Genomic DNA, 23,665 nt, shown 5'->3' on the forward strand with positions numbered 1-23,665 from the left:
GAAGTTAGAATTGTTCAAAATATCTTAATTTGGAGCATGTACATGTACATGTACATGTCTTGTAGCTTACAAAAGTACATTGAACAAAAGTACTTCATGTTCCTGAGGAAGAAATATATTGAGCTTCGATTAATAAAGAAACTGAATAATTGCACGTCATAGGGTGTCAATTCTACATGTGGGTAAATCAAGTTTATCACAAGTATGCAAAGTAATTTTTATCAGTGGAGTGAAGCTGTGAAACTCCCTTCCTTGTGTTTCATCTTTTGTGAATATGAGCAGCGCAAGATTTTATAACTGAAGCCAAGACTTGTACTGAATGTCACCGTGTTCTGAGGGCATAGCAAAAAGACCAACAAAAGTAGTTAAAACAAGTACTGGTGTATACTTACACATAGATATTGCAGAAAACAGGAGTGATATATTATTGTTACATGTACATTTCAATAAGAAAGAACTTGATTCAAGGAATGAATAGCATGTTGAGTTCTCACAGACCTCTCCACAAAGATGTCATATGCCCTTAATAGCGTACATTTTTATTCTTATCCGTATCCATTCTTCTCAATTTCTACCATCTTACCACCAGTCATTGACTACTGTGGGAACTTCATGAATCTTGTTCATTGTCAGTTTGCCTTTGTACACATGCTTCACAGTTCTCACAAATAAGATCAGCAGTGTTAACTAATACTACTTGTAAACTTAAGGCACTTGAATGAATTCTTACAAAAACCCATTTAAAGGACACTTCCACACTTTACATGTGCTTGCACTTTCCATGTTGACCATTGTGCTATCCATGTTTCTTGCAAAGCTCAATTTCTAATCATATCAACCTTGTTAATTTTATCTCTTTACTTCGTGATAGGCAGTGGATCTTCCTCGTTATGATGCAAAAGGTAAGCAAAACTTCTTTAATGTTTATGTCTCAAGTATGTGATAATAGTTCTCTGTTTTCATCACTACAAGTTTGACCTTCAGGCCTACATTAAGCATAAGTTGTGTTCCTGGGAATATACATCAATCACAAAGAATTGGGCCTGGCTGCAAATATAAAAAATAATGAGCAAGAAAATATTCAATAATAAAAGAATGAATTCAATACTCCAAATGTATGTGTGTATGTATCATATGACTCTCATTAGTTGTATGTGGTATTTATGGTAACTGTGCTTCAGAGCTCTGAAAAGGTAATACCCAATAGTGTATTTCATTTGTATTAAAAAAAAAAGCTTTGGTTTCTGCTATTTATTTCTTTTTATTACATCTCCTACATACGAATCTGTTGATAACATTCATAGTTTTTCTTGCATGCTCTGGGACTTGTGAACAAACAGTCAAACCTGCCTTAGCAGCCACCTGTCTATAGTGACTACCTTCCATATACAGCCACTAAACACAATTTTTCCCGAGAGAAAAGCCATGTTAAATACCCTGTTTATAACGACAACCTGTCTATAATGGCCTCTTTTTTTTGTCTCCCTTTGGTGGCCATTATACATAAGTTTGACTGTATTTATGTACTGGATCATATACTGTAAAACGAGGAATTTTCGCGTGCACTTTAATTTCGCGAATTTCGCAAGCACCAAGATTCGCGAAATTAAAATGCACGCGAAAGTCCTTGTTAACACTATATGCATTGAACGCCAGTGGCACTTCGCGAAAATTTCACGCCACGAAAAAGGCTGTCGGCTCCAATTCGCGAAAAATTCATGCCGCGAATATATCATGTTTTACAGTACTTCATTGGTGCTATGAGAGGCTTCATGCAATGTACAACGAATGTATGTACATCAGTTATGCTGAATTGAGAGAAATTGCCATCCATGACAAGTGGTAATTAGATATTTCTTTTCTCTTTTTTTTTTTTGGGGGGGGGGAACAATTTTTGAGAACCAATCATATAACCTAAAACCTGTACAAAGGATCATTTCAAACTAGTATCCAATGTGCAAGTTAGGGGATATGATGATCTTAATTACGATAAAAATACAAAATGCTTTGTGATTGACAGGATTCTTGTGGCAGTTATTGTCGGAGCTCAGTGCTGGCCGGGCCACGGGGCAGGAACATGTTGGGGTGCAGGTAGAGGAGTATCCGCTGCATCAGTCTTCCATTGGTGAGTGAAAAAGTTTGTGTCTGGTGTATGAATATGTGAAAACTTCTTTTGAGGCAAAGCTCCGAGGGGGAGGGGTGGGATACCAACTACAGTATTTAGAGGATTATTTATGACCAAATCAGATGTGATAGCAGTAAATGCGCATATATTAAAGATAATCTGTGATCGTTGGTTTCTCATCTGGCAAAAATTTACACAGACACAAAATTAATCTCTATTCCTTTCTGTTACCTTATACACTGTACGTGCTACAACATTGTTGTTGTTGTTTTTTTTTGCCTGGTTCTAGTTCTCTCCATGATTTTGTATCAGGCTGTTTTTTCTCACCTTTTATGTGCAACTTCTTGTCTACTCAAATAACTTGATGTCTACTTTCATATCTAACAATAAAACAAGTCAGTGAAATGTTGGGACTTGACAATAGAAATCATACTTATGCAAACTTCTTTGAAAAAGACAAATGGGGACTTGGAAATAGATATCATAACCCTGCCAAATTACACAGAAGTGGGGACTTGATATTAGAAATCATAATTTTGCCAAATTTCACTGAAAAAGAAGGAATTTGGTAATAGAAATAAGAATTCTACAAATCTTTGCTTACACGAGTAGGCACTGATGCCTCCTTTTTGCCACTCCACCAGAGAGAAAACTTCAGAACGTGGAAGAGGTGTACACACGGCGCAGAGAAGAAGATGAGACTACCACCAAGCATGCTGTGCAGGGAAAACTCCTCCGCATGAGGCGGGAGCTGGAGGCAAAGTCGAGGGAGGAGATCACGCGGGAGGTGTGTGTCCGTGTCAGCAAATTGGCAATGCCATGAAAACAATGGGTTTTTTTCTGCAAGAAAATATTTTTCTCTCTTGATGCTTGTTGGAGTAAGATGAATGTTGTGAATGCTTACTACTGCTGTCTGTTAACACATTATGATTTTCACATTACAAAATATAGTGAGGAAAACATGTGCACCTACTGTAATTAGTTTCTTAATCGACTGAAGCCAGCTACAAGTTGATTTCATTCATTATTCTGGATTGTGTTTATAACTTTTCTCTTTCTGTAATTTTGTAAAGTACTATCAGCCTTAAGGGAAGAGCATGCTTAACATATAGTGTATTGTTTTGTACTGTAAATTCTATAAATGCATACATTTCATATTTATTGGAGACTACCAAGGGAATGGTTTTAAAGGGGTATACATTATGGGCATTAAATTAATGATGTAACCTGACTTGGAACAAGTTTGGACATCAGTCGCCAAAGCTATTGATGTGTGCTTATGATAGCTCAGGTGTTTGTTTTTCCTTCATAATCACTTTTCAACTTTTTGTGACAAAAAAAGTTGACCATATCAAGTAGCATCTTCTTTTCAACCGACAACATTTAATGTAGCGCTTTACTCATGATAAACTGCAGTGAAGTTAATTCATATGTAAGCACATGCGATATCTTTTCTTGCTGAAGATTTCAAGATTCAAGGAGAATGAACTGAAGAGAGTTGAGCTGGAAGAAAGGGACAAGGCAAGAAAGGAGATAGCCAGTGCCCGGAGAGAGGTAAGTGGACAAGTGATGTGAAACTTTAGACCTTGAAAATTATTAGTATCTTTTTGCAACACCACATCTGAAGAGTTCCACTAAGCAGACTATTCAAAAGACTTTTGTTTTGCTTCTGTTTTGGATGATCAATTGTCTTTAAGTGGTTTGGTCATATTCAGTTACGACAGGGCATGAAAAATCAAGAAATCAAGAGCAGTACTTCAGTCTGCAAAAGTGTGTCTTCGTATGCAGTTTAGCAGTTTACTGTATGATGATAGTAGGATATTTAAGTTTGTTTGGTTTTGTCCTGAACTTACAATATCGAAAATACTTCAGAGACCCAGCTTTGACGTGTGAATTCACTATCCTATGGTGACTTGCCAGTCTTTGTAATTACAACAAGCCACTAGCTGCTCTCTTCTATAAGAAACCATGACATAGTTATCTGAACTATTCTGCTGTCCAGAAACTTAAATGTTCTTATGTAAATTGTTTGCTCACATAAGACTTACAGTGGTTCACTATGAGCTGACTGGGCTGGGTTATTGTCATTATTCACTGATTTCAACAGATGGAGTCAACTTATCAGCTCAAGTCAGATGCCCTCAGAGATCGAGAGCAGGCCACCATGGAACGGTTACAGAAACATCAAGAGGTCGGTGTGATATTTTTTCTAATTCATTTCCCAACAGAACATCAAATATGAAAGAAGTTCTGATTTGAGGTGATATAGTTACAGTATCTGTCACAACAAAGTTTCACTTCTAACGTTAGCTAACAAATAGTATCGTTAGCTAACACTAGCTAGGGGAATCGCCGGGAAGTCAGGTAACGTTAGGTGACTAACATTAGCTATCGTTAGCTATCGATAGCTATTGTTAGCTGTCGACAGCTATTGTTAGCTGTCGATAGCTATTGTTAGCTGTCGATAGCTGACATTAGCTATCGATAGCAGCTAACGTTTGCTCATAGGAGTAGATATGGGCTAACGTTAGACAGAGAAATCCTTCTGTTCAGAGTTTATTTTACTGTTACACGATCCTCCTCCGAGCTCCTGAGACACACGGGAGGCCGACATATACAACATGTAGTTTACAATGTTGTGTAACAGGTAAAGGGATGCACCACTGTCCCTCGCCTACTATAGGGACGTGAAGGTTGAGGTACATCACGATTTCACCTAATTCACAGACTTAAATCGGCAAAATTAATCTTATTATCATCTCATAGACACATCATGCTCACCAGCTGTTTGAAGAAAATCAAAGATTTGGGTGTAATTTTCATGGAAAAGACACAGCTACCGGCTCGCGCTCGTCGACACTTCGCAAACTCACGATGCATACAGATAGCTACTTTTGTATAACGTCTTGAGTGCATGCAGGTAGGGAGTCTTCCCCTTTCCACTTCCACTTGTACCTTTGTATGAGGTTTATATATATGAACAATCAATGCAGTCATTGTCTCTCCCGTTCCTGTGCATGTGATTGTGACGTCCGTCCAAGCTTTCACCCCGCTGTTTGCTCTTCTCACTGTCATTATGCTGCTCGCTGCTTTTTCCTCCTCTTCATCTGGGTGTACTCCAATCGCCCATCGATGGCCTCTACCGCCGCACGCCATACAATGTCCCGCTGGCACCTTGGAGCAGGACATACTCGGAAGAAAGCCTCTTGCAGGACCTGGACCCGCGCAGGGTCCGACTGCCTCCCCTTGAGGCTGCTGACGCAAGCGTTGTCCATGTGCTCTCCATCCGTGAAGAGCGCTGCCGCCAATCTTCTGGCTACCTCACTTGCTTTGTGTGCCAGGGAACGCAGTTGGGTGAGGAGGTCCTCCGTTAGTCCATTGAGACCTGCTGCGGTGGCCCGCGCTTGCTGACTGTAGGCGTCCTAGGCAGTCCGCTGTCTGGCGATGATATCGGCGAAGACGATGCCGGGAAGACAGTTGATGTTGCTCAGGGGATAACAGGAGTGGTAATGTAGCACTCCAACCTCGTCATGTGTGCTTCCAAGTCCTTGTACTGCAATAGAAAGAAAGAAAGAAAAGGAAAGGAAGAAAAAAAAAGGAATGCAGATAGAAAGAAATAAGACGAACACGAAATTACATTCAGTTTAATATTGAACTTAACACTCATTTATGTAGAGATCAATACATGTATTCTTTAATTTAGTTTGTACAAATTTCATACAGGCATATTACTTAACTTTACATGTCTGTTTTTTTGTATGTTGAGTATTTTGAGTGACTACTTGTATTTCTCATCTCTCAAAGACAGTTTATATTCAACATTGTACTGGTTGTAAATTTTTTGGTGTTGCAATCAGGTCGTATTATCCAATATCAGAATGCGACTAGAGAAAAGCTTTTAAAAATGGCGATAAATTAATTACCTTCTTGCGTAGATTGCTGTTTTCCCTCTCGAGGTTGGCGTTCCTCTCTGCCAGACAAACGTTCTGCTCCAACAGCACCTGGTTCCCGATGGTCTGTGGCAAGTCAAAGGCAGGCTGGCCTTCCATGTTGTTCAACTGGACCTGCAGTGTTTGGACACCTTGAAGGAGCTCCTCGTTGGTAACTGGTGCGATTTGCTGTGGCGGAATCGGGTCGATCTCTGGTGCTTCCTCGTCGGCCAGGACAGCAGCAGTCAATAGAGTCGGATCCTATTGGTTGGTTGAAATACGGGGATGGGCAAGAAACTGAACAAAACCTGAAAGTTGTGATACATCAAGTCATTCTTCACTTCTCTTCGAATCATACAACATATTCTCTACGACAGCTCTTCGTATTATACACTGTATCCTGTACCATGCCGCGAATTACTTCTTCTGACCGTGGGAAGATCATTCTGTGGTGGAGTGCTGGTGACAGTACTGCCACCATACACCGAAGACTAAGGCAGTACGGCATCTTCGCCTCGAGAACTGCTGTAAGGAAGTGTATCGGGCGCTACACTTCAACGGGATCTGTTCTTGATCGTCAATGGAAGGGTACAATGCTCTCCTTGGCTCCCGAAGAAGAACTCCTCATCGACCAGCTCATCAAAGCGGACTACTAGTCATCGACAGTGGAACTACGGAACAAGGTCCAGGCTCAGTTTGGCGAGGGGGTCAGTCTTAGCACGATCAGCAGGGTTCGAGATTGCCTCGGATGGACTCGGTGTCGTGTCCTCTTCAGCCAGCTCATCAGGAACGTCAGCAAGGCTGCTCGTCTTGACTTTGCAATGAGGACAGTCGAGGAGGGGGAGAACTTTGACAACATCATTTGGACTGACGACAGTACGTTCTGGGTGGAGAACCATTCCGGATACTGCTATCGGAGGCGGGGCACCTGGAAGGTGAAGGTTGGCAAGCCCATGCATCCAGCGAAAGTCCACGTGTGGGCTGGCATCTCAAGGAGGAGTGCAACGAAGCTCCTCTTCTTCTCAAAGACACTATCCTCGCTCAATACTTGCTCCCGTTCATCCACGAGAAGTATCCACATGGATCATTCCAGCATCTATGCTCATCAGTTTATGCAGCACAAAAACTCGAACTGGTGGAGGACACCGGTGGAAAGCCCGGATATCAACTCCATCGAGCACCTTTGGGGACACATGAAGGTGTTTATTCAAAGGCGTGTCAAGCACTGGACCAATCAACAACTCATAGACGGCCTGAAGGAATATTGCAGGATGCAGCTCACTCCCGATCACCTGCAGCGTCAGCTTGACAACATCTACCACACCATCCCGGAAGTAATTCGACAGGGCAGTGACCGAACTGAGTACTAGAGTGTGTACTAGAGCGATGCTACATTTATTGGACATGGTTGAACAGTTATGACAACATCTACCACAGCATCCCGGAAGTAATTCGACAGGGCGGTGACCAAACCAAGTTCTAGGAGTGAGGCTACATTGGACATGGTTGAACAATTATGACTGTTGAAAACCTCCACATGTGAACCGTTTTTATTTGAAGTTGCAATAAATTTGTCAAAAACTGGTTTGGTCTACAAGATCTCTCGCCAAACCGCGTGACATATACGCAAACATGAATCAACGTAAAATAAGGTTTGCTAATGTTCAGTTAGGCAAAACGATCGTTAATTTTGTAATGAAAAGCAGTGGAGCAAGGAGTTATCAGACACCGAACGATCGTTCATTTTGTGTGTTTTCTGGTGCTCGTTTGCACAGGTGGTGCCACGTGGGTCGGGCAGTGCACCGCGTGCTGCCATGCTCAGTTGCGCAGTGCACTCATCTCATACCACACAACAACATATGTTCGCTTACCATGGAGGTACGGTGAGACTTACCTCCCTAAAAGCCCTGCTAGTACAGTTGTACGTACGTGCATGTACCACGTACATGTATGTGTGGAGCTGTGTGTACCAAAGAGCGTAGAAGCCTACAGTGTATGTACTAACAAGGAGCTTTGTTTGAAGCTCCGTAGTACTACATGAATTTTGTCCACTCGCTATCGACATACACACGTAACGATCGAAAGAAGAGAATTCTTGGAAGGCCGATCGAATGTACTACAGTCGAATGCAGCATGGACGTTTGATGAAGGCATCGATCGTGCTGCTGATTGATGGCTATGTTAAGTACTGCCTATAACTTTGGGATTACGAGGCACGATTGTGCTGGTAGCTCTCCACTGCTGGAGTGTTGATTTACATGCCGTTAACTCATTATGTGATATATTACGATTGACATCTGACAACATCATGAACATGCGAAGCCGGTCGTTGCAACAAATCAGCATTACATGGCGTGTGGCGGTAGAAAATCGTGGTTGCAGGCATCACTCATCAGGCCCATTTGGCCTTGGTATGAATGCACCAACATTATCCTCGCTCGATCAAGCAGGCACTACGAATTCTCCCGATGCCTTCAGGATTGAGATATCGAGTGAGCTTATCGAAGATTAATTGTAATTCTGATATTATGCATGATATGCAAAGTAGGTCCACTAACATTAGTGGAAGTACCTCCTTGTTGTTGATGCAAACGGGGAGGTGGAAGCGCGCGGTACCGCTGCTGCGCTTCCGACTTTTCGAGTTCTCCGTTCCAAAAATAGAGAAGAAAAAAATCAAGATCGCGAATCTGCTTTTCGGAACCAAGAAACTTGAGTACTCGAGTTTCCATCAAGCCAACAATAACGTGTTAGCTGCCAGCTATCATTAGTTGGCATCTAATGTTAGCTGCCAACTAACGTTAGATTGGCAGCGAACATTAGCTACATTGGTATTGATAGCTAAACGTTAGGTATCGATAGCTAACGTTAGCCAGGACATTTTTCACAACATTAACGTTGGGTAAAATGTTAGTTGAAACTTTATTGTGACAGATACTGTATGTAACCCTTTGCCATATCACCCTTTCTATACTTAATGTTTTTGTACTGTCTTTATGAATGGTGTGAATATGACCTCATGAAACATTGCATTTGAATTTTGCTTCATCGTGTCAGTACAAATTCAAAGATATTTTTGATACTGAAGATGGAGATAAAGAGAGTGTCATTTCCCTCGCCTTTACATGATTCATTCTCATCTCTGAAGAGATGCATACGTGTAGATACATGCACATCAGGTATGGTCAAACCTCTTTCACTGATGTTTCCTAGCTTTACTTGCATCAGGTTGATATTGAAACACATTAGAACTGTGCTGCATAGTGCATGTATTCGAGAGCTGCTGTTTGCACCACTTTAACCCTTTCTGTGCCAGGGACTTTGGGGTTTTCTATGTCAACTGGCACTCAAAGAAAAGGGTTAAACTTTCCTTCTTGATGCAAGGTGTAGACTTGAGTTATTGATGACTCCCTCCCTTCTCCTCCATGCCAGCTGATAGAGAAAGAGACATACGCCCAGAGACAAAGCCTTCTGGAGGAGCTCAGAGTTATCAGACAGAGGGAAGCAGATCTCAGACGGGAGGCCGAAATCAATGCAAGGTTTGTGCTTATCTTCCTTTCACAGCAGTTTTTCTTGTGTACCGATCAATTAACACTTACAAATTTCAAAGGTTTTTAAGGTGTGGTAACTTTCCTGCTCAAGTGAAAGTCTTGTATTTCATTGTTTCCCTGGAAAACCATGCAGGACATCAATTTTGTGTGTAAGGTGTAGACCTGCCTACAGTCAACACAAACACACTTTTCTGTAGGCTGTGATGCACTGATCCCGAAGTAAACTTTACACCACTGTTGTGATTAGTTTCCTATTAAACAAGATCTCCAGAGAACTATTAGATGTAGTGCAAGTGATGAAAAGTTACAGGTGTATGTATGTGTGCATATATGTATGTATGTATGTATATACAGTGCACTATGTACATATGTATGTATGTATATATGTATGTATGTAAGGAGTTATGTATAGTGTGTACAAAGTATGTATTTGATGTGTGTGTATGTATGTATGTATGCGTGTACGTATGTATATGTGTGTGTGTGTATGAATGTACACTGTAATTATGTAGACACACAATATGTAGTGTGCACAGTGGTTCTTGCTAGCAGCATGTTAATGCATCACAAAGACTACTCTGTCTTCTCAATGACATCTAATGGGAGGTTTGTGTTATATTTGCACTTCAGAGCCTTTGTTAAAAGCAAACAGATGAACAAACTAAGGCTGGGATATCACTCATCCTGTATGGTACTTGACTGATAATCTTTCTTCCCTCCCCCTCCTCCACCGTTCAGGGCAGCCAAGATGGAGGAGGATAAGAGGAAGGCCCTGGAGGATAATCTCAAATTCCGAGAGGCGTCTGTCTCCAACATCGAATCCACTTATGACCAGAGACTAAAAGAAGAGTCCAAGAGGTGAGCCTTTACATTGTATGTACCCAGACACTTTGTTTAACATGCAGGACTTTTTCAAATGTGAAAATTCTGCATCTAATAATACAAATTACTGTACAGGCGATGTATTTTTTTTTTTGGGGGGGGGGGGGGCAGGGGGGTGTTATTTTAGCTGATTTCATGAGTCGAGTTGGTATTAACGGCTTGTTGAATGAAAGCAAGAGATTATTAAAGCAGAGGGGTGAAGTGGTGTGCCAGCTCTTGGCTCTGAGTAGTCGGCTGACGATAGATTAAGTCCTGTTACAGTGGTATGATGTTACATGAACTACAAGGCAGAGTGGCTTTACACCAGTGTATACCGTGAAATAAATTATTTATTAGAGACAAAGCTCGGTGCTTTCCGGCTCGTCCAAATAAAATAAAAGTCAACCGGTACAAAAATTAACAAATCAATGTATTACGAATACATGGTAGTATTAAACAATACTGCTGCAAGAAAATATTTTCATACTAATTAATCAATGTTGTGGCAGACATAAACGTAAACATGGGGTTTAGTGGTTATGTAGCACCTGGGGAAAGGATGAGCAGTTCGAGCTACTGAGTCCTTCAGTCCACTCTTGTGATGCTCACAAGTTGAGGTGTCCCAGGGTCATATGCACGGATGAGCGACGGACACATCACCCTGTTGGACGAGGATGGCGAGTAGGTGGCGAGACTCCGAAACCGGACGAGTGACGAACAACGCCGACCGATGCCGTATAATGACGAATTATATTGAGTGACGGGTTGTGCGTGACGAGTGGCGTATGCTGTACTGTATATCTGCTGAGTGATGTGAGTGTGGCGTGCTGAGTGGCACCTTGGGAGCAATGCCTGCTGGATATCACGCTATAAGCAATGCGGGCTGGACAATTCGTCATGAGCCCAGCTCCTCCCTGTGTTACGACCAAAATCACTCTGAGAATGATCGCACAAAAGAAACAATCAACTAATGTTCAGGCGGTTTATTAACGGTGATATTTTGGGTACAGTCTCGTAATCGGTTTTCACATCAGTACAATAATTATCAATAAAAACAATTATAAATCAGTAATAGAATCACTTACACGCATTACATGCAATATCCCTGGAAAAGTCCAAATACGATGCTCGATGCACAGATGAATGATCCGCGATGCACCGATGAATGATACCTCCGATGTAAATCCAGAGGCGCAGGTTACAATACTCCACGGTATAGATCCAGGGTATATGTCCATGTTATAGGTCCACGGTATAATGTTCACAGCAAAATGTGCAAAATCCAACGTTATGACGACCACGTCCAGTCGATGCGGTGAATGATGATTCGCTCAATAATGTTCAGCTAGGAATACAGCCTGTCACAGCTTTGCTGTAACAATGTCCGTTGACATTAAAATATGGAGTCTATCTCTAATGTAGGCAAACTAATTCTCTGCAAGCAAAATGTCTCCGGGCAACTCCACGAAAAATGTTTCCTTTCGTAAAAATCATAAATCTGCAATAATTCGAAAAATATTTGAGCTACAGGGACAAATTTAGTATCAAATGGTAGAACTTGTCAAGTCCTTTCATTTGAGTGGTATTTTGATACAATTGAAGTGTATTTGGACATTCTTTTCTTTAAAAAACCCATTTTGGGGCAAAATTTTTGATATTTTTTGTAAAAGCATACAATCTTTGACTCTCATTATTCCATATTCAGAAACACTTCAGCATTTGTTTCAAAGTAGTTCGTGGTTAAGAATGAACCAAAAAACACTACTATTAGCCTTGTCTGAGATACAGACTGTGTTAAAGTATGAATATTGGGACTTTAAAAAGTGGACAAAGCTGTAATGTCCGTAACGTTAAAAATGTAATGTCCGTAACGCTACACTTGTGAACCTGTAGAGTAAGTGCTGGACAAAGCTGTAATGTCCGTAACGTTAAAAATGTAATGTCCGTAACGCTACACTTGTGAACCTGTAGAGTAAGTGCTGAATGTGTTACACACCATTATCAATCTACAACTTAAACAGGACCAGAGCACTCATTTCAGAAGAAAATTCCTTTTACTTAATGCTCTGATTCATACATTTCTCAACATATCTACATGGAGGTATAATCGTGTCCAAAAAACGTAATGTCCGTAACGGCAAACGTTTTGTGTAATATCTACCAAATGATTTACAGTAACTGATCAAAATTTGGACTGCTGACATTTCAGGATGACTGGGTTAGAATAAACCATGAATGGATTAAGAATGATTATGCTGAGTTGTTGAAATAAGCCCACAAAGTCACCAAAAATTCCCTAAATGTAATGTCCGTAACGCTGGAATTGCTCTCTCCCAGGCCTTATCTCCACAAACATAACAGGTCAGCAGGTAACACAGGACTGACTATAACAAGTCGCTTCAGAGCCAGAAGTGACGTAACTCTCAGAGCAGAGGTGTTGGGTACTCTGCCTACTGCAGAATTTCTCCGGCTTTTATATCCATTTACCCCCTTCTAGCACATTCTGTAACTCTCTCCAACCTGGGACCACACACCTGAACATACTAGCAAGTCCAAGTTCCAGGAATCTTGGATGACTCACTGCATAACATCATTGCCAAAATTAACTACCAATCACATTGGGCTACAGGGACAGTGCCTCACTCAGCCAAACATGTAAGCACTTCCTAGAACATTCTGGAATGGGTGAAATCATTCTAGATTGAGTGAGCTATAATGTATTTCCTGTTACATGCATGTACTGTATAGCTACATTGTATACCACCCAGAAAATTCTCCACTGATCTGGTCAGCCTGTATGTACTATATCTATACCACATAGAATGTTCTCCATTAATCTGGTCAACCTGTGTACATACACATTAAAACAGCCATGCATACAGTACATCATACATACGTCTGTATGTACATAACTACTAGTGTGTACATTTGTGACACCTGAAGTAAATGAAATTTCAAGTTATCGAAATGGGGGAGTAATTCTATCATTCCTACCTTTAAATTTCATTCTGCCACATTCATCTTATCCACAAAAGGTATGTGAAGCAAGTTACCCAATGTTCGACATCCTAAGGTGCGGAAGCAAAATAGCGTGCATGATCCGAACGCTTGCGCTGCGATCATCGTTCGAGTGCCTGTACTATTGTTCTGCCCCGGGTGTCCGTGCTTCGACATTGGCAACGTACCGCGCCGTGCGCTCGCCCTGCCTATATGAATGTATTAGCGTGCGTGCCACGCGTGGGCGAAACTGTATACATAGTACATCGCACTAGGAGAGCGCGGTACTCCATGTACTCCACGCTGTGCGAGAGATTCAACGCATACACAACACGTTGCGATCGAACCACGACGATACCGCAAATTCTGGCATGGGTGGCATGCAAAATATAGACATCGCGTAAACGCTCAAGTTATCTCAGAAACTGCTGCCATCTTGGCTGTAGGTGTACACGCTGTACAGATTCAATGCAGATAAACGGACTAGTAACTTCAAAACTTGGAATGAAACGAGTCTATATGTGTTGCTATGCAACTTTACTTACCCGTTACTTACCCGTTGAACTGCTTATGCAAGTTGACCCGGAGGGTCACGACAATGATTTCGGGGGTCCGGCGACGTGGCCCACTGTTGTGCTCTTCAGAACACGTGTGGTGGTAGTTGCATAGTTTGAATTTTGCACTTGATATGCGCCATTTTTTATTCATGAATTTCAGTGAATTTTTATTTGTAAGAGTGGTCTATTCATGGAACCCTGTCGAATCAAGGGCCACTTGCTTTATAATCTGATCAAATGCATACTTATGTATTCACTTTATATATTTTAATTTCTGTGCAGTACTACTTCACAGACCAATAATTACTCTGTTGAATTACTAATTTCCTTACCTTCAAACCGCCTCTTACGTTTATTATTCTTACTCAGAAGTAATACGTGTATACACCTCGATAGCACTGAATACAAATGTCATACTTCTCAAACATCGGAGTGAGTGCTTATAAGCATAATCAATAGCTCACTGTAATATACATTTCTTGCACTCACTTTAACTCAAAAGACCCTCATCAATAATTTTGATGCAATAGACACAGCATAGCCTCGCTCTCAGACCATGATAAATTTCTCCTTACGTTACGACCATCATATCAATACGGAAACTTCAAATTCTACATGAACATTATATGTGAGATAGTTGTGTTTCTAATTTCAAAGAATTACAACTCTTCACGCTTTCCAAAAGGGGTACTTTTACTCAAATAATGTCAGCAATTAAGATTTTGCTCCACTTTGACAAGGATAGGCAAAAATACACACACACAAAAATACAAATAACATGACAACTTACAGTTCATGAAGGGGTGCGTCAAGCTGGGGGAAATTGGTGCTTCTCCTGGCCTGTGCTGCCAAAAGTTGCGCTGAATATGGGGCTTCTCCTGGCCTGTGCTGCCAGAAGTCACGCTGCTTGCATTGCTCTGGTTCTGCCAGCCATGCAGAAACCAACTTGCAAGTTTGGGCGTGTCCCTCAGCCTCAGTGCCTCCAAATCCCTATAACACACACACATGGGAGCCTGGGTTGCAGCTCCTCAGTCTCACATCCTTCTGCAAGAAGCTCTGGGTGTCATCTGTTCACTCTCACACTTTTCTCTCTCATATCTGGACACTCTCATACTCACTTGCATACACAAACACAAAAGATTTTGCATCCTACACAATTAAACCCACCTGTGTGAAATATGCCAAAACCCTGGGCTATGTGTTATTGACTTGCTAAGCAGACTGGTAACTTATCCCGTTCCTTATAATAATCCCTACCTTGTGAATTCAAAATAAAACTTAGATGTGAGTGTGATCCTAATGCAAATGAGAGGGGGAAAAAAAAGGGAGGGGGGTAAAACTGGTCACATTGTGACATTGTGCTACAACAGCCTTTATCAGTTGTCCCCCTCTTTAAGCCTTGTCCGCCTGTGCCTGTTGCGCATAACAATGTTGGAAATTCAGAGCCTTTAGTATTTGTTACAAGTTCATTGTGATAAAAATCTGGAAAAAAACAACTGATAAAAATCTGTCATAGCGCATCTTCACCCCTCTGCTTTTAAATTTTCTTGTGCTTTCATGTTTGTTTTGCCTTTGTAGAATGTGTCTTTTTTTCACTTTAAAGGACAAGTTCACCTTCATAAACATAAGGATTGAGAGAATGCAACAATATTAGTAGAACACATCAGTGAAAGTTTGAGGAAAATTGGACAATCGATGCAAAGGTTATGAATTTTTAAAATTTTTGTGTTGGAACCGCTGGATGAGGAGACTACTACAGCTTGTGAGTCATATGTGTACAACAGTATAAAGAAAATGTAAAGAAAATTCAACATATTTTCACTTTTTTCGCATAATAAAAGAGCACTTGACTTGCCTCTTTCTAAAGGCAGGGGGAATAATATTACCCATAACATTTGTCGGTAACGAGTCGGGGGAATGTGTACTTTTTTCAAAAGATGAAATTTTGTGAAATTCTCTTTATATTTTCCTTATATTGTTGTACGCATGTGACATCTAAGTTATTCACACACTGCAGTAGTCTTCTCATCCAGCGGTTACTGCACAAAAACTTCAAAAATTCATAACTTTTGAACGGATTGTCCGATTTTCCTCAAACTTTCAATAATGTGTTCTACTAATATTGCTACATTCTCTCAATCCTTATGTTTATGAAGGTGAACCTGTCCTTTAATAGCATTGGTGCATGTATGTGTTTTTTGCTTGAAGAGGCTAGGGGCCTTGCAGGATACCACTGAAATAAATCCCTTATGACATCTATTTGTATATCTCTATCTTCCAGGCTAGAACTGGACTACGAGGCTAGAATCGCCAAGAGGCTGCATGATGTGGAACAGAAGGAAGCCAAGGTCAGAGGTAAGAAGAACTGCCCCCTCCCCCCAAAAGCCCCACCCAAAACAACATCAAGAAGCAATAGAGCACTGCAGCAGCATTCTGCCAGTTTTTCCATGCATCATTTAAAAGAAAAATACAGTCAGCTACTCTAAGGCCGACTCTTGATAAATCAATTCAGCATTTGCAGAGACTCTAACTCTCCCGTTTTCGACGGGAGATTTCCCGCCGAAAGCCCATTTTTGCAGAATCTCCCGTTCTCCCACTGAAGATTTGATTTCTCCCGCCCTGGCTCTGTGTCTCCTGGTGGAAAGGATTTCTTACTTATTGCTATCGTATGTTGAAAAAATCAGCCTTAGATAGCACCAGAGAACATCTAGAACCTAGGAACTTCGCGCTTCACACACATCAACTTTGAGTCTCCCGTTTGCTTGGGGTTTTGGGCAGGAGAATCTCCAGATCAGAAGGTGCTTGGGGTTGGAGTCTCTGCATTTGACATTTTTCATAAATTAAATTTGATCATAATTTGTCACCTGCATAAAAGAAAAGATCAAGGCAGGACAGCGTGGACTAATATATTCATTGCTTTGCTAGTTTCCTACTGCTGCAATTTCCTCTCTGTCATATGTTGTATTTTTCATGTTGTCCATCATCTGTTACCTCTTACATTTTCTGTCCTTATCAAGGTCATTGCCTGAACATTGACGGTAAAACCTTTCCATTTGTGCCTTTTGTGAACACCTGTAAAGGTTACCCCAGAATTAATCATTAGCCTATGGGAATCAGATGTGTGTCATATATTGAATATACAGTCAACCTTGCTTAAGTCGACCTCGCATATGTCAAATAATGACCAAGTCGAAGGTCTTGTCATGTCCTCTTCTTTTTATATTCTATTGATTTTAATCCACCATAAGTCGAATTTTTTCTAAAGTGGAATCTATTTTTTTTTTTTTTGTCCAAATAGATTCGACTTATGCAAGGTTGACTGTATATTGAATATCTATGATAGACAATGTGTATACATGGTACTATCTTAGATATAGTGGGTTGGTTCAGTATTGTCAATATATTTTTTTTTTAACCATAAGTTTGATATGATGTGCATCCGGTATTATCTGATTGTAGCTGAGCAAAGAAGAGTGACGGAGGAAAAAGAGTCTTTGAAGATGCTTCAGGATCAACTCAAGAACAAAACAAGCCAAGTCCTGGAACTCGAGGTAAGACATGTGTATCAACTTTTGAGGTATTTTTCCAAATTATTTTCAGTGGAAGCTCATGGATGAATGGTTAAATTGGTTAAATTGGTTTACCTGAACATCCTTTTGAAATTGTAGTTTGACAATAAATGGTAACTATCATTAATTAAGTTATATTGTTTAACACCCATACAGTACCAGTGTATGTCTGAGTTGGAATTTCGATTTAGAGTAGTTCACTTATTACATTAATAGATATATGTATGCTATTTATGTACAATTTGCTTTCAAATGTGCCAAAAATGAATGCATTGATCTTTGTTTTATGGGTCATTGGTGATGCTGATGATTATTATTGTTATCAAGACAACATTTTGTGATTAGTTCTTTGTCTGAATCTTGGTAGATTGTCTTAGGGTAATTAGAATCTATTCCATTCTCATAGCATATGTCATTTGAATCCTTATACTTTATTGGTAGCATGTCTGCCCTGCAATCAAACGGCTCAGGTTCAGATTCCAGTGAGTCTTGCTGAGCTACGTTGTATGTAATCATGCCCTCCTCTCTAGTAAGAGTCAAAACACTCTGTCCTTCAGGTAGGACATAAAATGGAGGTCCCATGTGCGAGAGAGTCAAACTCATATACACTGTACATGCATGTAAAAGATTCCGCTTCACTCGTTGCAAAGAGCAGGGTGTAAACCCGGTGAAGTGTTCGGAAGATAGGATGGAGATGCCAACTCCTCATGGTGTGCTCCATGTGACTGACAACTGTCAGCAAACAGTATCAATGAGATACGTGGTGCCATATGAGAAGAAGGAGAAGAAGTGAAGTGTTTAAAACTGAAACTACATGTACCCTGGTACACTACGTACTCATCATCAACTACTCATGCATTCTGAAAAACATACATGCCCCACAGATTTTGTTGATGCATTTGACCTTTGACCTTGTGTGTCAGACTCTGCTGAAGGAGGCCAAGTCTGAGGTGGCCTCGTCCAACAATCGGAGTGACCTCCTGAATGAGAGGCTAAGAACGATGGTGGATTACCCATCACTGAAGGAGGAAAACACTATTCTCAGGAGAGACCTGGAGCATGCCAAAATGTGAGTTCAGTTCAGAATTTTTCTATATGTTTCCACTATTAAAAAAGGCTAAATGTTACCTTATTGCAAACAACAACAAGGAGTAATGACTTTAATGATCTCATGTTTAAAACCAATAAAGAGTTATTACTCTTACAAATTTCACAGACAAAGCATATGTATAATTATTATGCATATATCAGGTGACTCCCTAACTTTTGATCTAAAAAGAAAAAGATATCCTTGACGTACATGTATTTAGTGATCATGCCCTCTGAAGCAAAGTAATGTCCGAGTGTGTTTTTCAGCTAGATGAATTGAAATGTAAAAACAAAGACAGCATTCAGTCTATGAAAATTAGTATTTTTGATTAATTTTGTGTGTCCAGAAGTCAGATTCAAGCAGAGAAGGAATTGTTCCTTCGGGAAATACCACTCTCCAGAAATTGACATTGTTGACCCAAAATGTATTGTTTTAAGAGCTACTGGGAAATTGACCTGTATCACATTTTATGCATTTTGTGATGCTTGATCACACTAAAAGTGATGCAGTTGTACTGTGGCATTATGATTTGGAGATCTTTATAAAGGTAGCAATCCAATGAATAATGGCTCAGTGAATATAAATATGGAATGACTGAAATGGTGTTTGTATGCAAGAAAGCATGTCAAAAATGTCTTACATTTGTATTTGTTTGATTGTATTATGCTCTGTCATTTAGTGACATTCTCAATGCTGAGCATGCGTTTTGAAAAAAAAAAAGGGTTTCTCAAACTTCCATGATTTGAATTCTGATTTAAGTTTAAAAGGGACAAGAAAATGTGGTGGTGTCTTCAAGCAGTGTAACAGCCATAAAATTCTCCTCAGCTTAGATGAAGCTAGCAAAAAAAGAAAAAAGAAAAAAAAAAGAATGCAAAAAATATTTGGCTTAATTGATATCATATTGAGTTAATTTCTACATGTCCATAAAAAGCACTCGATAACACAGAAATAATCTTCTTTGTGAAATTATCTGTGAAATGCATACATTTTTTTTTTTTTTAAGATAATGCATTTCAGCCTTTAATGTGGAACTACAGTGTATGTTTTATATTAGTATATCATAAAGGTTTTGTCGGAATGATAGCCAGGTAATGCCTCATTAGGTTCCACGCCAATAGTATGATGAAAAATGTGACAGAGCAAACAGGATATTTGGACAAATGGGCATTCACTCTCATTTGGAACCACTCAACACACACTTTGTTCTATAAGTATATATCTAGTAATTAGCCTTTAGAGATGATTATGATGTAAAAGATGAAATCAGTATGATGACCAGATTAAATGCAAATTGGTTTTTCATCTCATTTCTTGCCATTTCATCATGTGGATAGCTGTACTGCCGTTAGCATAATTTCATCTAATTTCACTTTTTAATGCATTTTTAGCATTGCGTCACTCTTTACTTTTTCAGTTCTTCATCCTAGAATTAACCCATTGTAGAAGCCCCTGGATCATGTTGTGATGTTGATGTATAATCTTAGCCTGAAATACCTCATTCTTATACTGTATGCTAAAAAAATTGTAGTTTTGCTGTGAAACATGTTGTGAAGTTAACAACATAAAAGTCGAAGCAGTCTCAAAGCTGTCTATACATTCATGCCCATTCAATTCATACCCTCTGCTACTGGGGAAATTTTCACGCCATTTCAAGTTGACAAGTAGTGTAAGATAAGTGAAAGAATGGTAGAGGATTTAACCCTAATCCCACCGGGTTCTTTGAGGGACTTGAAACCACCGGGGGGGGGGGGGGGGGGGGGGGGGGGGCCTTTTTGGCCCCCCCTTCAGATCTCGGTCGTGGATCGCGCAATCCTCGTGAAAATGTGCACTAAGGTAGAGGCCAATGTAATCTACAAGACTGTATAGTTAGATTTTTCAAATTTTAATTTATGTATTTTATATTAATTAATTTATGCTAATTTATGCAAAAATAATTTTTGCCCATAAATAAAAAGATAAAGCTCCAAGACTTCTAATTTTTGGTGAACATATTCTTTTCAATATCCTCACCAAAATATTGAAGCAGAAATTTGGCTTCATAATTATTTCTTATGTATTTTATTGTTTATTGAATTTCTTATGTATTTCCTAGTTTTTTAACTTTTTGTTTTTGGTGTTTTTTTATCAAAATTTGTCGCAGAAACTTTTTAAAGCATAATCAGGCTAAAATGAATCATTATCAGCCATTGAAAGTAAAAATATTTATTTTTATATATGAATTAATTGCAAAAACACAATTTACATTGGATTTGTACACAAAATCATGTTTTTGAGCAAGGGGGTGTGGCTTCAAAACGGTATGCCTGGGAATGACAAATTTGGTCTCAAAAGTTGCGCGATACTTGAGAGAAAAAAGTCATAAAATGTCGCGGCGAGAGCATCACGCGTTGCGGAATAATCACGCGAAACGTCGAGGGGGGGGGGGCCAAAATGGCCCCCCCCCTCCGGTGGGAATAGGGTTAGATAAAAGATCAGACCAAACATCCGAAATAAGGAAGAGAGGTTTGCAGTAATACTATGTTCTTTGCAAGGACTGTTGTTTGATGAAAGAAGATCTGAGAAAGAGGAGAGTTGAGGAGGGAAGCACAGACACAGGGAGAGTGTCAGGAAGTCAAATAGTGACAGTCCAAGGGGAGCGGTGAGCTAAAAGCTGAGATTTCATTCTTAGGGGAAAAAATACCAGTGTTTCCCTCACTCCATTGGTTGTGTTTCTGCATAGAGATTATGGGGGGGGGGGATGTTGAGTTTTAAAATGAGCAGAATATATTTTTGATCATCCTTGGGCAATGTGCTGCCATGGTATCACAATGATACATTTGTGTGTTTGTTTGTTTGTTTTGGTTTTTTTTTTTTTTTTTGAAAGAATTTCAAATCACCAGTTTTGCTGGATGAGCTAACACCATCAGGTCAGGGTAGGGCATCGGTTATATTCAGTTATAATTTTAGTCATATTTGTGTTTGAATTCAGAGCATTTTTGTGTAATAATGTATTATTTGATAATTTTTGTATCTGTTTTACATTGATATAGCTGATTCTGGGTGCATGCACTGGTCGGGGAGGAAGGTCTCAAGCCTCGGTGATTAAGTTTGCCTTTTCCTCCCCTGCCAACCAGCAGCATGCACCAGGAACCACCACAATTTTTATATCTTGTAATACGATTTTCTGTTTGTATTCTATGTCAGCTTGTATTGTATATTGAATTGCCAAATAAATAATAATAATTATAATAATAATAATAATTTCACTGATTGAGATGGGAGCATAGGATGCATGAACAGTTGTGAGAAAGAATAGAGTAAGAATCAGGTAAAGGGAAATTAATCACAGTAAACAATTCTGGAAATTGCGATGTGACGATACCGCTAGCCTCACCCCCTCGAACTGTATAGAGGTGATGTAGTGATGCATATGTATGGGATAATTGTATTTGAATTGATAACATCAATTATATCAGGCAATAGTGCAAATGAATTGAGTCAGAATGAATCGCATGCAACTCATTAGCTTCATTTAAATGTGATTCGATACTCCTGCTCGGACACAATGTGATCATCACATACCAGTAACATTCTACATACAGTTGAACCTCTCGTATCCAGACAAGTCGGGACCGGGGCTCATCCGGATAAGGGATTTGGCCGGATACGGGAGACTCAATGCTTTATACATGTACATATACAGTTTGTACATACACATGTACTGATGTAGCCCATTGTAGTACACGGTACCACATGTAGTAATGTGTATACTGCCACCTTTTCATTGTTACATTTGGGGATGTTTGGGGATGTTAAAATGTCTGAGGGTAAGCAATATGGAAGGAAATGTGATGTAATGTATGTTAATCATGTTGGAAGTAATATGTAATTCATGTGTGTTTGTGTAGGAGTTCTCAAGGAGTTGGGAATCCCCCTTTCCTCCCGTAATTATTTTTTAAAAAAATCACGGCGAGATTGCGTCCGTATAATAGAGAGATCCGGATAAAGGGAGGCCGGATAATAGAGGTTCAACTGTACATGTACCCACTACTGAACAGGGAGGGTGCATCAGGAGTAAAAGTTGGGTTAACCAACTTTTATTATTTCACACTTTTGATCTAAAAATACTCCAAAACAACACATTATTCTGGCAAATCGCATCAGCCAAACAAGTTTCCTGTTAGAGCCTTTTGATATATTGCTAGCAAATTCCAGATGGTGGAAGATGAATTTTTAGCCTTTCTGAGAACTATGTTTTAGCTGTTAAGGGGCTTTCTGTTTATTTACGTAAAAGATATAATTGCCTTGGGTTAACATATATATTTCCATGAATTTTTGTATTGCTCAAATGATCTTACAGTGTACATACTGTTTTTGAAAGAAACGGTTACATATTACCCTTTGGCAATGACTTGTAAAAAATGCTCATGCAATTTCACACAAAGTCCCCCCTCCCCCAAAGACCCAACAGCAACAGCACCCCAAAATGATTCAAGGTTTAATAAGCTAAACTATCTAAAAGCTTTCTACATTGGTGCACAGCATTTTAAAATGGACTTGGTAATTCCTTCAAGGTTTGTTTGTTTGTTTGTTTGTTTGTTTGTTTGTTTGTTTGTTTGTTCGTATGTGTGTGGGTTTTTTTTTTTTTTTTTTTTGGGGGGGGGGGGAGTTCACTGTGCCTCCTTCATAATATACGTGGTACCTCAACCTTTGTAAGCTACCTTGAAGCTTTCCACACTAGTGCACAGCATTTTAATATGGCTCTAACAATTGCTTGATGATTCATTTTTTTTTTTCAGTGTACCTTCTTCATAATTAGCTAAAAGCTTGTAAAAAGCATTGCAAAAAGTGTCCGGAAGTGTCCTTGGGGACTGTAAAAGCAATTTGGGCTGTTTCTACCGGGTCACATTAGCGAAATTAAATTGTGTGTGTCATATTGCTGACTGGCAACTTTAGCCAAAGATTTTCAGTTTTCATTTACTTACAGCATGGATGGTATGTAGTGTATAC

General features: G+C 39.8%; 1 protein-coding gene across 1 annotated transcript in view; it reads left to right on the forward strand.

The window, feature by feature from the left end:
• Positions 1-23,665, forward strand: part of LOC139722184 (centriole and centriolar satellite protein OFD1-like) — a 55,145-nt gene that overhangs the window by 1,758 nt on the left and 29,722 nt on the right. Inside the window, exons 4-13 of the mRNA XM_071633500.1 lie at positions 872-902; positions 2,021-2,125; positions 2,770-2,912; positions 3,590-3,679; positions 4,233-4,316; positions 9,484-9,590; positions 10,341-10,460; positions 16,299-16,372; positions 17,477-17,568; positions 18,510-18,655. Of these exons, the coding sequence (XP_071489601.1) occupies positions 872-902; positions 2,021-2,125; positions 2,770-2,912; positions 3,590-3,679; positions 4,233-4,316; positions 9,484-9,590; positions 10,341-10,460; positions 16,299-16,372; positions 17,477-17,568; positions 18,510-18,655 (992 nt within the window). The remainder of the gene's footprint in view (positions 1-871; positions 903-2,020; positions 2,126-2,769; positions 2,913-3,589; positions 3,680-4,232; positions 4,317-9,483; positions 9,591-10,340; positions 10,461-16,298; positions 16,373-17,476; positions 17,569-18,509; positions 18,656-23,665) is intronic.

Source organism: Diadema antillarum, unplaced genomic scaffold, assembly GCF_040938485.1.
Source record: "Diadema antillarum isolate AM-2024a unplaced genomic scaffold, OU_Dant_1.0 scf00000160, whole genome shotgun sequence".
Taxonomy (NCBI): domain Eukaryota; kingdom Metazoa; phylum Echinodermata; class Echinoidea; order Diadematoida; family Diadematidae; genus Diadema; species Diadema antillarum.